Raw genomic sequence first — 16,662 nt, forward strand, 5'->3', positions numbered from 1 at the left:
CATGCAAATTATATAAAATACGCATAGCGCGCGTAAGTGTGCTTCTAATTTTAAGCAGTCATACAAGGAAACATTATTCGAGTATTTTCCCTAGGTCTTGTTGGCTTTTACATGTGCAAGTGAGCACATTTTATGACCTGCAGAGGTGAAAGAAATTACAATTTTACCAATTAGTCCACCAGTTTGCCCATTCTGTCTCTAGGTCATCCAGACCTCTCTGGTTCTTCAGCCTGCACTCCCCCCAGTTCACTCAGACCCCTCATCCAATCAGATTTTGGCTATAAAGAAATTTATTCTGTCTTACACCTGATAGAGAGCAGAAGTAAATATGCACAGGTAATAGCCCTACGCGCATTGCCTTCGCAGGTTATAAAATCGGGATTTATGTGCATAAATGTTAGCTCCATCCCAGAATGCCCCAATCTGCCCCAAATTCACCCCTTTTTTACACAAGCAAAGTTATTCATGCACTAGGTACTTATGAGCACATGTGCGAGATTTAAAATCGGAATAGTGCGAACAAGCGCTACTTGCGCACATATCCACTGTTTTATGAGCGCCCATCTCTTTTAAACTTCACCTGAAAGGGGACAATTCTCAAAAGGTTTATGTTCCTAAGTTTTGAAGCTGGGCTCTTATATTTGCCTGAGTGCATATTCATTTAGGGGGGATAAAAAAGTGGATGGTTGCCACCTAATTTGGTCCCACATTGCAAAAGAGAGAGAGAGAGAGAGAGAGAGAGAGAGAGAGAGAGAGAGAGAGAGAGAGACTGACTGACTGACTGACTGACTGACTGACTCTATAGTTACCACTATGTTACTTTACTATTTATAGCACTGTAAGAGGAGGCACTTTTAACTCGGTGTGAGGGTTTAGGGGAGTAGGTTTGGGGGGCACTTTTACATATACAGTAGGAGGAACGAACAGCAAAGTTGACAATCACTGAAAATGTTCTGCTGTTTGAATCAATGAAAGGTACAAGAGGAGTTGATTTGTACAATGCACTCTCTATCTCCTAATGTAAAACCTACCCCCCCCCCCCCAAAACCCCCACACCGAATTAAAAGTGCCCCTTCTTACAGTGGTATAAATAGTAAAGTGGCATATTTGTCTTTTTGTCTCTCTTTCCAGCAGTATGTGCAATAAAAACCTTTTTGGCCAGGAACGCACAGAAAAAAGGTGTAGTTATTTCTGGCATTAAATCCCGTGTTACTCTATCACATTTGGTGTTAGGAGCCACTCATTACCATTAACTCTGCCCAAACTCCTCCCACTTGCATAGCAAATGTCACATTTGCATACTAGCACACATTGTGCTATTTAATGTGTGCATTTGGGCCTTAACACAAAATGATAAATGACTCTGTTAGAAGCCCATGTTTTAGCATTCTTAATTTATGCTAATTTTCAGTATACTGCCCTCAGCTCTCAATACTTTTAGCTTGAGAGCTTAGACAGTCAGTTAAACCTCATTCCCAGCATCAAATGCAAAAGAAAACTTAGTCCTTGAATACCAAACAACATGTATTAGAATGATGAACAGTTCAGCACTCATGGAATGGGAAGGCATCAAGAGTAGCCGTACAGATAGGAAAGACTGTCACAACTGTGATAAGTTCTGTCTGGAAACTAAGTAGTCTGAAGGAAACAACTAGAGCTTACATAGAAGATGTAGAATAAGAATGGTGAAAAGCAGTGCTTCTGTGGAGCTTGAGACTGGGTTCAGAAGAAACTGCTAGCCTGAAGAGAGCCCAGTTATAACTGAAGGAAATTACTGGAAGTAAAATGTACTAGGCATTCCTAGCAGCAAGGGACAAGTAGGAAGAGGAGAAAAGCAAAGAGTGAGAGAGACAAGCAAAACAGGAAAGATCCAATAAACAGCTCAGAAACATTCAAAGATGACCAACCAGGAGGTAGAGCTCTACAACATATAGAGAACCCAAGTTGCGCAATATCAAATAAGATGACACAGGATGAAAAGAGCACATAATTATATATATCTCTGTATAATAAAGGAAACTTTTATAGAAAGGCTACCTTGTTATACCATATTTATTTATTTATTTAAAGTTTGTTTTTTTTAATACCGGTATTCGTGGGTACATCATATCAGTTTACATATAATTTGAACATTGTACAAAGAACCTGCTGTCTGTGTTTTGCAGGTGATGGAGAAGGAAGTACAGGAATCACAGACTCTAATGGAAAAGAAGAAGGAAGAGGTACTCGGCTCCTGGCAGCTGTTGCTATAAGGATATGTAACCCTCCCCAGAAGGCACATAAAATGTGAGAGGGTCTGGCACCTGATTGAGCCAAATAGCAGTCTCTTGGAAGGGAACAAGAACATTTTGGGTCAAGTAGATGATGTAGTGGACCTCTGACCCAAAGGCATAAAGGACAGGGCTCTCATTTAGGGGTAGATTTTATAAAACTACGTCAACACGTACTTTTGTTCGCGCACCAGGCGCAAACAAATGTATGCCGGATTTTATAAGATATGCGCATATCTTATAAAATCCGGGGTCGGCGCGTACAAGGGGGTACACATTTATGCACCTTGCGTGTGCCGAGCCCTGTGTGCGCTGCCCATTGCCTCCAAGACCGCTCCGAAATCAGAGCAGCCTCGGAGGGAACTTTCCTTCGGTCTCCCCCCATCTTTCCCTCCCTTCCCCTACCTAACCCACCCCCCAGCCCTATCTATACCCCCTACCTTTATTGTGAAAGTTATGCCTGCCCCAGGCAGGCGTAACTCGCGCACGCTGGCCGGCCGCTGCCGCGCGATTCCCCGGCCCGGGAGCGATTTCGGAGGCCTTGGCCACACCCCCGAAATACCCCTGGGCCGGAACCACACCCGTGGCCATGCCTCCGGAATGCCCCCGAATGACACGCCGCCGCGACACGCCCCCCTGACACGCCCCGGCACGTGCCCCAGGACAGGGGGGTTTTGAAAGGGTTACGTGCATAACTTATGCGCGTAACCCTTTTAATCTTTACCTGTTAATGTTCCTGTTTATACCTGGATCAATCCAGACTCCTGGGTTTTTCCTCCCTTCCAGCAGATGGAGGTAGAGAAAGTTTTACTGACACTGCCATGTAACCTGGTGTGTCACCTGCAGTCCCTCAGTATTTCTCTGTCTACAGCAGATAGTAAAGGTGCAAATCCTACAGTCTGTTAAAAAAAAAAAAAAAAAAAAAGATTTTACAATTGGAGGATTTCTCCCAGGAGGTTGCTAGACCCTGGTGGGGCTATCCCTCCTGGTATTGAGGTGGACAAGAAGGATGTTGGGGAACCTTGGTGTGGCTTGGTCCTTTCACTGCTGGAGGTGAACAACTAGTGGTGCCAGTTCCTACTCCCCCAGGAGAACTCTTGGCATCCTGCAGCACTTCAGCCACACAAGGAAGTATTATTTTCTTGAGCTCTCTTTCTTTTATTTTTTTTGTTTCTGTGAAAAGAAAAAAAAAAAAGGAAGAAAACTTTATTTGTTAAAAAAAAAAAAAAAAGAGAACATAAGAACATAAGAAAATGCCATACTGGGTCAGACCAAGGGTCCATCAAGCCCAGCATCCTGTTTCCAACAGTGGCCAATCCAGGCTATAAGAACCTGGCAAGTACCCAAAAATGAAGTCTATTCCATGTTACCGTTGCTAGTAATAGCAGTGGTTATGATCTAAGTCAACTTAATTAATAGCAGGTAATGGACTTCTCCTCCAAGAACTTATCCAATCCTTTTTTAAATACAGCTACACTAACTGCACTAACCACATCTTCTGGCAACAAATTCCAGAGTTTAATTGTGTGTTGAGTGAAAAGGAACTTTCTCCAATTAGTTTTAAATGTGCCATATGCTAACTTCATGGAGTGCCCCCTAGTCTTTCTATTATCCGAAAGAGTAAAAAACCGATTCACATCTACCTAAACTAGACCTCTCATGATTTTAAACACCACTATCATATCCCCCCTCAGCTGTCTCTTCTCCAAGCTGAAAAGTCCTAACCTCTTTAGTCTTTCCTCATAGGGGAGCTGTTCCATTCCCCTTATCTTTTGCTAGCCCTTCTCTGTACCTTCTCCATCGCAATTATATCTTTTTTGAGATGCGGCGACCAGAATTGTGCACAGTATTCAAGGTGCGGTCTCACCATGGAGCGATACAGAGACATTATGACATTTTCTGTTTTATTCACCATTCCCTTTCTAATAATTCCCAACATTCTGTTTGCTTTTTTGACTGCCACAGTACACTGAACCGACGATTTTAATGTGTTATCCACTATGACGCCTAGATCTCTTTCTTGGGTAGTAGCACCTAATATGGAACCTAACATTGTGTAACTATAGTATGGGTTATTTTTCCCTATATGCATCACCTTGCACTTATCCACATTAAATTTCATCTGCCATTTTGATGCCCAATTTTCCAGAAGAGGGCAAGTCCAGTGCGGCGAAACGTCGGCAGGCAGAGCAGCAGGAGTCTAACAGCTATGGACATTCCGGCCAGTTTTTTTTCAGAGTTCTGGGGTGGCAGTGTTGGTAAGCCACATGGTTAGGCCTGCACGAATGTCACAACACGGCTGACTAAGCTTCGGAAATGGTGCCTGGCAGTGGCTGCTGCTTATGCGGCGATACGAGCTGGCCTCTGCTCTTGATGTCTCACTGGAGGGGAAGGCAGGTGGCTACAGCGTCTGAGAGACAAAAGAAGCCCAAAGTAAATGTGGGGGTGCTTCAGAAGGCCGCAAATGTACCCCCACCAGGAGCAGGAATGGAAGCCAGGAGCAGGAATGGAAGCCAGGAATGTACCCCCACCAGAAGCCGCAAATGTACCCCCACCAGGAGCAGGAATGGAAGCCAGGAATGTACCCCCAGCAGGAGCAGGAATGGAAGCCAGGAATGTACCCCCACCAGAAGCCGCAAATGTACCCCCACCAGGAGCAGGAATGGAAGCCTTTGGCAAAGGACACATCATAGCCTATGGGGTGGGGGTCAGAGTATTTCCTCCCACCTTTGTCTTCAGCAATACAGAACCCCGTTGGCAAACAAGAGGCTAATTTTGATGAGGAGAAGGACCACCTGCAGGATTATTCTGAGGATTCTTCAGTGTTTTCATCTGAGTTTGTGCTGCTTATGCATAAAGCATATTTGCTAGGAAAGCAGTAGGGTGGCATTCAGCTCAGCCCCTTGGATTGCAGCCTGGGAAGAGACCTAGGATTTCGAAGGAGAAGGCTTCTAGGTGCACTCAGAGGGTCCTAGGCATGGGAGCGTATCCGGTTAGTCTGGATGAGAACTTGGAGGACTCAAGCAGTAGTCCTGCCGGTAGCTGTCTCTCCGGATGCTGCTGCTGCAGACACTAGCTCGGACATAGCGGAGCCTGATGAAGGGCTGGACTAGGTCCCTGTTGTGGAGGGGGATGATCCTAAGGTGATGCGTCTCTTCCCTCAAGGAAAAACTGAGGCCTCTGATTCCCCATGTTCTAGAGGAATTGTGGATCAAGGTTCCTGAAGAGGAATCTGATCAGGAAGGGGTGGATCCAGTCATGGATGGCTTGAGGGGTCCAGCAAAAGCCTTTCCCATTCACAAATCAGTGAAAAAGTTAGTGGTCAGGGAGTGGGACACTCTGGAGTCAGGCTTGAAGGTTGGTTGGCGATGGCTAAGTTATATACGTTGTCGGAAGATATGCTTGAGCTTTTGACGATTCCTAAGATGGATGAATAAGTATCAGCGGTCACTAAGAACACAACCATTCCTGTGGTTGGTTCAGCTGCACTGAAAGATATGCAGGAAAAAAAATTTGAAATTCATCTCAAAAAGATTTTTGTGGTGTCTGCCTTAGGCATCTGGGCTGCCATTTGCAGTAGTTTTATAGAGGACTAGCCTGCGCTGGGTTCAGTAATTGCAGGCTGTGAGGCTGCTTTCTGCATCTGAGGCTAAACAGGTGGACTTTATGGAGGTGACTGATGCCTTGTATGACCTTGTCAGAACCTCTTCAAGAATTATGATGTTAGCAGTCTTGGCCAGTGGTCTCTTCTTGTTAAGGAACTGGTCGGCAGATGTCTGGTCCAAGTCATGATTGGGAGCATTGTCTTTTAAGGGAAAGCTTCTATTTGGAGAGGACTTGGAAGAGCTTGTGAAGCATCTTGGTAAGACCAAGGGGCATAGGTTGCCAAAGGATAAGCAGAAAGGAGGCAAGGTTTCCTTCTCAGGGTGATCCTAGTTCCAGCCAAATAGGAGATTTTGGCAAAATAGGCCTCCAGTAGGAGCCCAGAGACAAGGAGCCGGAAGACAACAAGCATGGGGCCAGTCCTTTCAAGGGGGCAGAAAACCAAACTGGAATGGCCTTAGCCAAGGCTCTGGTGGAGCTAAGCCCTTGCAGTGAAGCAAAGTCAGTCCACTCCTCTGTCCCTCCTATCGGAAGACATCTGACTATGTTTTACAAGGTGTGGACCAAAATCACGATGAACCAGTGGGTCCTGAGTGGGATAAGAGATGGTTGCACATTAGAATTTGCTTGACTGTTAAGAGACTAGTTCATGGTCTCCCTTTGCTCCCCTTTTGCCAAGAGGAAAGTGGTCCAAGAGACCATAAATCATTTGCAGAGGCTGGGAGCCATTATTCCCGTGCCTACGGGGGAGCAGAGAACAGGAAGGTATTCCAATTATTTCAAGGTGCCCAAAAGGGAAGAGTCCTTCCATTCGATTTTGGCTTTAAAAAAGGTAAATCTGGCTCTCAGGGTCCCCTGTTTTCAAATGGAGATGCTGCGCTTAGTCATTGCAGCAGTGCACAAACGAGAGTTTCTGACTTCGCTAGATTTGACCGAAGCATACCTTAACATATCGATCCTCCCATTAATGATTCCTGAGGTTCATGATCCTCAGGAGGCATTTTCAGTTTTGTGCCCTCCCTTTCAGATTGGCGACAGCTCCAAGTACTTTCTTGGAGTACTTGGATGGTGGTTGTGATGGTGATGGTGATTGTGGCAAGGTGCTCAGAAAAAAAGGGCATATTGGTTCACCTGTATCTGGATGACTGGCTCATTCAAGCAAAGTCAGAGCTCTTCTGCTGCAGCAGTTAGAGTTTCTAGGCTGGGTGTTTGATCTGGCAAAGTGTCATCTCACTCCTCAATTTTTGGATTTCTTGGGAGCATGCTTCGATACCAGTATAGGGAAGGTTTATCTCACCAGGGATCACATGCTCAAACTGCAGATGCAAGTTCATGGGCTGTTAAATACTATGGTGCCCAGGATCTGGGACTACCTTCAGATTCTGGATTCTATTGCATCAACTTTGAAGTTATTCCTTGGGCCTTAGCACACATGTGGCCTTTGCAGAAGTCTCTTCTTTCCCGGTGGGATCCATTGTTGGAGCAGTTTCATCTTTCACTGCCTATTGTGGGGGCTGCCTGGTCCAGTCTTTCATGGTGGCTTGGTTGGGCCCATCTGAGTTGTGGGGTGAACTTGGATGTACTGGACTGAGTGATAGTTACCACCAATGCCAGTCTCACTGGATGGGGTGTGGTGTGCCAGGGTCAGTCAACCCAGGGGCAGTGATCCAAGAATGAAGCATCCTGATCTATCAATCGGTTAGAAATGAGGGCAGTATGTTTGGCATTGCTTGGCTTTCTGCTTCTGTTACCCGATCACATGGAGCAAATCCTGTCGGACAATGTAAAAATGGTGGCTTACATCAATTGGCAAGGCGGAACCAAGATTCAGGTAGTAGCCCAGGAGGCCCAGGAGTTGTTTCACTGGGCAGAACAGCATCTGGAATTGCTGGCGGCATCCCACATAGCTGGGATAGATAATATTCTGGCCAATTTTCTCAGTATGCAGTGGCTGGATACAGAAGAGTGGGGAACTGTCAGAGGAGGCAATGTGACTTCTCCGTCGCAAGTGGGACATTCCCCGTCTAGACTTAATGGTGTCTCAGCAGAATGCCAAGGCACCTCACTTCTACAGTCGCAGTTGGGAACATGGGCAGAGGGAGTTGATGCCCTGGTTCTGCCTTGGCCCTGAAAGATTCTTCTTTATATGTTCCCCCTGTGGCCGCTGGTGGGCAAGGTACTATGACGAATAGAAAATCAGCCAGGAGATGTGATTCTGGTAGCACCAGAGTGGCCATGGCAGCCGTGGTTTGCGGACCTGATCAATCTGGCAGTAAACAGACCATTGCGACTCACACATCTACCAAGGCTTCTGCTTCAGGGTCCAATATTTTTGGATCAAGCAGATCGCTTTCGTCTTGCAGCTTGGCTTTTGAGAGAAAGCATTTGAAGGGGAAAGGATATTCGGATGCTGTCATTTCCACCTTGCTGCAAGCCAGAATGCCTTCCACTTCCTTGGCTTACTTGAGGATCTAGAAGGTCTTCGAGTCCTGGAGTACAGATAAGGGAGTAAAACCTACTCAGGCATCGGTAGGGCACATTTTAACCTTTTTGCAGAGAGGGTTGGAGAAAGATTTGGCCTTTAACACCCTCAAAGTGTTACGATTCTGCTCGTGGGCCTAGCTGCGAGCAGCCTCTCACCTTCATTGCCAGCCCGCCTAACTCCTGCGGCAGTCGGAGCCGCCGACTTTGCTCTTCCTCGTGGCCTGGGATCCGCCAACGCAGTCTCCTCGTAGCATGAAACCGCTCTTGTTTGGGCCCTCCCGTGGTGGGGAGTGCTGCCTCCGGCGTCCTCTTCGCAGCCAGGCTGCCACTGGGGTTTCTTCAGCAGCTGGAGCCGCCCCCAGCTTCTCTTCTGCGGCAGGAGCCGCCTCTGACACCTCAGGCCTGCCTCCTCTTCTCAGCATGGCTGCTGTCCCTGGTCCTGCCTCCTTAGGCACGGGGCCATGCCTCTTTAGCCTATTTAAAAGGCCAGTCCTCCTGGCTCCTCCTCATGATGTCATCCTGGGTGTTCCTCTTCTGCCCTACAAAAGGGCTCAGCCTTCAGTTCCTCTTCGCTTTCGCAAAGAGTCAGTTCTGGAGTTGGACTGCTCCTGGATCCTCCGTTCCAGCTCTTTGGTCCAGGAGTCTCTGATGACACCCTCCTCTGCTTCTTCAAGGCACTCTGTCCTTCATGGGAATTCCCTTGTCTTCATTTGTGGTTCCTGATTCTTTGTCTACATCTTCGTTCCATGTTTGGTCTCTCGCCGGATTCTAAATCCTTGTCTTCAGATGTCTTTGTTGTCTGACCCTCCTGATGTCCTCACCTTCGGATCTTCCTGAAGTCTTTGCCTTCTGATGTCCTATCTCTCCTGAAGTCTGTCATCCAGTTGTTCTGCCTCTCTGAGCCTCCTAGATGCTCTTGGTTGAGTGACCTGGGGGTCCAAAGTCCAGATGTCTTTGATGTCGCATTCACCAGTTCTTTCGACACCCCCTGGTTGCTCTTGACTGAGTGCCCTGGGGGTTGAAGTCCAGAGGTCCTGACGTTCCAGACATCTTCGTGTCAAGTTGTCTCTGTCTTCAAATCCTTTTGACGTCCTCATCTTCAGATCTTCGCTGTCAAGCGTTCAGACTCTTCGCTCCTTCATCAAGGAAGCCTTCAGACTCTTTGGCTCCCTCGTCAGGGTAGCCTTCTTCTCGGATGTCTTGGTTCCGTATCTTACCTCCTATTGGACTGTCCTCTCTTCAACTTTGGTCTTGACCTTCTGATTCATTCTCCACGCTGGGTTTGAAGCCTTCGCTTCTTCAAGTAGGCCTGCATCAATTATGCCGGGTCCCTGAAGCCTCAGTTCAGGATGGTTGCTGCTGAGTCTTGGCCGGATTCCTTCATACTGAGTTTTAACTCTTCTGTCATCTATCCACTCAGCAAGTGAATTCATCAGTGTCCCTGATGTTCTTCTCTTTAGCCTTGCCTCATCCTTATCCAGTATCATCTGACCCTGTCTTCAAGAGTCCTCGTTGATTGTGTCTTCAGTCAAAGCCAGTTCCATCATCTGCCCTCGACCTCTGTCCATCCTGGCACATTTGCTGTTCCCGTACGGCAGGTCTGAAAGGGCTATCAAGTGGAGTAGCCCTCCGGCCACTCAATAGCCATTTTGGACCTGCTGCATGGAAGCAGCAAATGCGACAGGACGGACAGTGGCTGAAGGGTGAAGACATCAAACAAAGACTAAGATTCTGGATACGTGAGGGCTTCATGAAGACTTGGTTACATGAAGACGAAGACTTGAAGGGCTGAGACAAGACTCAGGGAATTCAACAAAGAGACGAAGACTAAATCTTGTGACTCTGCCTGAGTCCCTCTGTATTTCTAAAGTTCTGAAGTGGTACTGCAAATTCATGTGCCCAATACCAGGCAAGGCAGGTCATGGACACGCTTTCACGTGCCCTACATTGCCAAGCAAGGCAGGACACGGACCAAGCTTGAGGTTCCCAAGGCAGGTAGCTTGAACAATTGAGATGTCAGTGATGGTTGATTGAAGAGGAGATGAAACGGAACTCACGATGGGCTGAAGAAGATGTGAGATGGGACTCACAGTTGGTTGAAGAAGATGTGAGACGGGACTCACGGTTGGTTGAAGAAGATGTGAGATGGGACTCATGGTTGGTTAAAAGGAAGGACTCCAAAAGAGTCACAAGTTGCTTGAAGATTCAGGATGACCCATGACAAGACTCAGCGAGGCCTGTACTAGGATGCTCCCTCCCGGCCAATCAAGGCAAGGCGCAGACCACACCGGTTGGAACAGGTTTTATGCAAAGTTCATTATTAAGGCGGAAATAGGCGCAGAAACTCAGAAGAGCCTGATAGGATTCAGGATTCTAAAATAGGGCCTTAGGGAAGGACCTAAGGGACAGACCTCAGGAACCAAGGACTCGGGGCCCAGGACTCAGTGTGGGAGCATAAGTAGGATGCGAAGTATGGCACCTGAAGCGTGGAAGATAAAAGCATTTTCCTCTGGAGGTTGCACTGTCAACAAGAAGGACATCTGAAGGTTCGAAGAGAAGGACCAGTGGCGGGACATCTGGAACTTTGGGGTTCATCAGAAGGTTTGAAGAGAAGGACCAGTAGTGGGACATCTGGAACTTCAGGGTTTATCAGAAGGTTCGAAGAGAAGGACAAGTGATGGGACATCTGGAACTTCGGGGTTTATCAGAAGTTGAAGAATCAAAGACTTGAGAAGATTCGAAGAGAAGGTCCTGTGACGGGACATCTGGAACTTCAGGGTTTGGTTGAAGAAGCATTGAAGACATCAGGAGATGAAGAGGAAGGTCAGAATATGAGAAGACATCTGAAGAGGAAGATCCGGGAACACAGGACCAGACGAAAGACCATGGTGAAGATGAAGACATGAGACCATGGGTGACGATGAAGACGAGACATGGAATTCCAACGAGAAGCTGGATACAGAGAAGTCCTAAGGAGGACTGGCTCATTGCAAAGGCAAAGAAGGAGTAAAGACAGGATCTTTTTATACTGCTGGAGAGGCAGCTCCCTCGATGACATCAGAAGAGGACCACTCCCTCGCTGGCCTTTTAAGAAGAGAGAAGAGGCACAGTCTCGCTCCTTAGGAAGAAGGGGCAGGACCTTGGACAGCGGCCCTGCTGTGAGGAAGATGCTGAAGAATGCAGGAGCAGGAAATAGGCCTCAGAGCAGGCCCCGGGATGAAAGGCGGCTTCCCTGCTGCGAAGGTTGGACCAAGGACAGCTCCAAAGTGCAGGCAAGGCCGGGGCTGAGGGCCCTTTTCCCTTGAGGGAACGGAGGTAATTTCAGTGGCCACCCTGCTGCGTAAGAGAGCTGTTGGCGGCCTCCTGGCTGCATGGAGGCACGGCAGCAAAGCCCACCATGCAGCAGCTGATCAGGGGCGATCTCCAGACCGCAGGGACTGCAGTAGCACAGCTCCAGCTGCGTGAGGAGCGTGTCAGCAGCCTCCGGGCCATGTGAGGTACAACAGCACGGTTCCAATCGCATGAGAAGCATGTCGGCGGCCTCCGGCCGTGGAGGAAAGGAGGTGAGAGGCCTCCCACGGCACCGGCCATGGGAGGGGTCGTAACATCACCTTTCTCAGGTCTCCTCACTCCGTTTTCTCTCCACCAACTGTGTGATCTCTGGACTGTCCTCCACCTCCGAGACTCAGGTCAGGTCTACTGGTTGCTTACCCTTGAGGTGGGCCTTTCCTCTTGAGGAGGAAATCTCCTGAAGGGCCATCTTAGAAGAGAGGTCACCCCAAGTAAACCCATTCCCCGGATGGGTCCCCTCCAATTTCTCCCACCAAATCCTAAACCCAGCATTTTATACTGGATGAACTCTCCCTCTATGGGACTTCTCTCCCCATTATTCTTTATTTTGTTAAATTTGTTTATTAAGATTGTCATAATTGGAACATTTCAAAAATATAACTTCAAAAGAATATGTATGAATACACATCATCTTGAAGAGGAAATAACAATGGGCCAGTTATTCAAAACACATTCAGAGCTCTTTAGCTGGATAAGCAGGATTTAAGCTGAATATGCACTTACGTTCAGCGACCACCGCTTAGCCTTATAAGTTCCGTATACAGCTAAAAGTTACACGTACAAAAGTAGGCATGTGCTGGGCAGATTGGGGCGCAGCAAGTTAGCCGTATAACTTATATGACTAACTACTGATATTTGGAATTATTCGTTTAAGTATCCATGTAAGTTTAGAAGCCACATAGCGCAGGTCTAAATTTAGTAGGTAGACTTATCCGGCTAAGTGCGTATATATATTTCCTACAGGCTTATAATTAACCCTTACGCTCTCCTCTCTCCCTTACTCCTACAGCCTTGCCCACTAATTTACTTAAATGTACATCCCCTTTTTCTTTCTCACCACACCTAACTTTTTGTTGGCAATTATTCATATCGATTGTATATCGATTGTATATCAATTGTATATAAGACTTCTATCCCATTTCTTTCTCTCATATCCAGCTTTTCTCTTTTCCAATTGTGTTTTAGAAAATTCATTCTATTTATTTATAGACTTATAAATTCAATGAGATAACAATTTGCATTGTACCACTATTTTATTTTTCCCTTTCATTGTTCCACTGTTCTCGCCCCCCCCCGGTTAACAAGTTTATTGCATAAGTTCATTAACAAGTTTATTGTAAAGTTTATTGTTTATTGTAAAGCACTGTTGCACATGTTCGTTCTAGTTGGCACAGCTGCAATGTTTCTGTTAATTGTGAACCGATGTGAGATTACTAAACAAATGTCGATATATAAAAAACTGCAAATAAATAATAAATAAATAAATAAATATACGTGTATATTCGGTGGCTTCACCATGCTGCTGAATATACATTGTAACTTAGCCAGATTAGTACTAGCCGGCTAAATTACTTACACGACTAGCTTTGAATATCTACCCCAATATGTTACCAAGAATAAAGGTGTCTTGTGCCATGCTGTCCAATCAAAACAATTCTCATTCTTTATAAAAGAGACATATCCCATATTGACCATTTTCCCCATATGTTATTCAGTATACATGCATACTGTAATCTTCTACACATGATGCCATTTAGTGGCCACTCAGAATACCACACTTCCCACAACATCAATTTCCACCAATTCAACACTAGCACCCAAGTAGGTATTAAGTAGCCTCTCTCACTCAGAATCCTCTCAGGGGTCTATTCAGTGACAATAAGAGCTCAGCTCCTAGGAGCTCCTGCTATAAGGACAAGATCAATTCTCAACTCCCATACTAGACCAATTCTCAGCTGCTATAATGACTGTACTGGAACAGCTCCTGGAAGCGCCCACTTTAAGGACACAATCAGTGCCCAGCTCCTAGTAGCTTCTGCTGTATTGACAGTACTGGGAGCTCTCACTGTAATGAACACATCAGGCCTCAGCTCCTGGGATCTCCTTTCACAGTTCAGTGACTCAGCTTTATTCTCTTTTTAAATGCTTTTTTTTCCTTCTCCCTCTCCAACCTTAGGAGGATGTTGACATTGACTGGTGGAACAAGTTCTACGTTTCTGTTGGGGAACAATCCAATACTGAAAATTATCTGGCGATGGGGTTTGATACCTTAAAGGTAAGTCTTACTTCAGATGATGAATGCCCTGTTGTTTCGCCAGAGCCCCCTTCTACTCAATTCCAGATGGAGCTAGTCAGTCTCCTGTAATCTATGCCAGCCAGAAGGAACAGCGCCAGGATGAGAACACATTCACTGGCACGCCATGCAAAACAGCAGAAAAAATGCCAGAGGAAGAACACAGGCGCTGTTAATCTATGTCAACCAGCAAGGACAGTACAAGAGCAAGAACATGGATGTTACCAGTCTGTGCCAACCCGCCGAAACTATGCCAGAGTCAGTCTTTGACATGCCAGCTGGGAGAGTGCCATGGTGAGAGACTAGACCCTGATCAGGAAGAAGAGTGCTAGGACAGACACCGTCAGCCTGTAGCAAATAGCAAAGACAACATCAGGCACTGCCAGCCTGTATTACCTGGTACAAACAGTACCAGCATGTGCAGCAACCCTTCCATGCTGTGCGGCCTTTGTCCCTGATTGCTTTAGAAAGAAGAGATTACATAGAAACATAGAAACATAGAAATGACGGCAGAAGAAGACCAAACGGCCCATCCAGTCTGCCCAGCAAGCTTCACACGTTTTCTTTCTCTCATACTTATCTGTTTCTCTTAGCTCTTGGTTCTATTTCCCTTCCACCCCCACCATTGAAATATCTAGCTTGATTAGTTAGGGGTAGTAGGGGTAGTAACCGCCGCAATAAGCAAGCTACACCCATGCTTATTTGTTTTACCCAGACTATGTTATACAGTCCTTATTGGTTGTTTTTCTTCTCCCCTGCTGTTGAAGCAGGGAGCTATGCTGGAAATGCGTGATTATCAGTCTTCTCCCATGCTGTTGAAGCAGAGAGCCATGCTGGATATGCATCGAAAGTGAAGTATTGGACACAATTGGTTTGGGGTAGTAACCGCCGTAACAAGCCAGCTACTCCCCACTTTGTGAGTGCGAACCCTTTTTTCTTCTCCCCTGCCGTTGAAGCCGAGAACTATGCTGTATATGCATTGAAGGTGAAGCATCAGGCATTGATGCTTCACCTATACAGCATATACTATGCTGTATAGGTGAAGCATATATATGCATATACAGCATATATATGCTGTATATGCATATGTGAGGCATCAGGCATTGATGCTTCACCTATACAGCATATACTATGCTGTATAGGTGAAGCATATATATGCATATACAGCATATACTATGCTGTATATGCATTGAAGGTGAAGCATCAGATTGAACTGAAGTCGGCGAAACAATGTGTCAAGGCGATAGCTAAAGCCAGAAGAATGCTGGGCTGCATAAAAAGAGGAATATCGAGTAAGAAAAGAGAAGTGATTATCCCCTTGTACAGGTCCTTGGTGAGGCCTCACCTGGAGTACTGTGCTCAGTTCTGGAGACCGTATCTCCGAAGGGACAGAGACAGGATGGAGGCGGTCCAGAGAAGGGCGACAAAAAAGGTGGATTGTCTTCATCGAATGACTTATGAGGAGAGATTGAAGAATCTAAATATGTACACCCTGGAGGAAAGGAGGAGCAGGGGTGATATGATACAGACTTTCAGATACTTGAAAGGTTTTAATGATCCAAAGTCAACGACAAACCTTTTCCGTTGGAACAAAATCAGCAGAACCAGGGGTCACGATTTAAAACTCCAGGGAGGAAGACTCAGAACCAATGTCAGGAAGTACTTCTTCACGGAGAGGGTAGTGGATGCCTGGAATGCCCTTCCGGAGGAAGTGGTAAAGACCAAAACTGTGAAGGATTTCAAAGGGGCGTGGGATAAGCACTGTGGATCCATAAAGTCTAGAAGATGTGAATGAAGAAAAGAGGCATGGGGGTGGCTTGCAGGAATGACAGCTACTACCTGGTGATTAATACCCTTATTCAATAAACATACACATGGTTAATGCGACTCCAACATTGCTCTATGCTTCAACGGCAAGAGGAAATGTGGAAAAAAGGATTTGCATTCACAAAAAAGCAGGGAAATAGCTTGCTTGTTGCGGCGGTTACTATCTCAAACCAAATAAGCCTGATACTTCACTTTCAATGCATATCCAGCATAGCTCTCTGCTTCAACGGCAGGGGGGAATGAAGATAAGAGGATTACATTCAGACAACAACCAACAAGGACTGAATTGCATAGTCTGGGTAAACAAATAATCGTGGGTGTAGCTTGCTTGTTACGGCAGTTACTACCCCAAATCAATTAAGCCTGATACTTCACTTAGAATACGTATCCAGCGCAGCTCACTGCTTCAACGGCAGGGGAATGAAGAAAAGAGGATTTATATCCAGACAACAACCAACAAGGACTGAATTGCGCAGGCTGGGTAAACAAATACGCATGGGAGTAGCTTGCTTATAGTGGCGGTTACTACCCCTAACCAATTAAGCTTGATACTTCACTTAGATGCAGCTCCAGCACTGCTCTCTAAATCAGTGACGGGGGTGGAAGGTAATTAGAACCAAAATGTTACTAATAAGGGCCAAGAGTAACAGAAAAGTATGAGAAAAAATGTAAGCTTGCTGGGCAGACTGGATAGGCCGTTTGGTCTTCTTCTGCCATCATTTCTATGTTTCTATGTAAAATTCCTGAAGGGGTAAACTCTAACAAGAACTGTCTGGCCCCTCATAAGTTATAAACTCTCCTCTTTCCCTTGCTTTATTTGGCTTAGTCTCTCCT

At 46.2% G+C, this 16,662-nt stretch overlaps 1 protein-coding gene across 1 annotated transcript in view; it reads left to right on the top strand.

Annotated features, from left to right (window-relative positions):
• Window positions 1-16,662, top strand: part of FER1L5 (fer-1 like family member 5) — a 495,517-nt gene that overhangs the window by 339,030 nt on the left and 139,825 nt on the right. The window contains exons 47-48 of the mRNA XM_029603280.1: window positions 2,166-2,222; window positions 13,885-13,983. Coding sequence (XP_029459140.1) covers window positions 2,166-2,222; window positions 13,885-13,983 — 156 coding nt within the window. The remainder of the gene's footprint in view (window positions 1-2,165; window positions 2,223-13,884; window positions 13,984-16,662) is intronic.

Source organism: Rhinatrema bivittatum, chromosome 5, assembly GCF_901001135.1.
Source record: "Rhinatrema bivittatum chromosome 5, aRhiBiv1.1, whole genome shotgun sequence".
Taxonomy (NCBI): Eukaryota; Metazoa; Chordata; class Amphibia; order Gymnophiona; family Rhinatrematidae; genus Rhinatrema; species Rhinatrema bivittatum.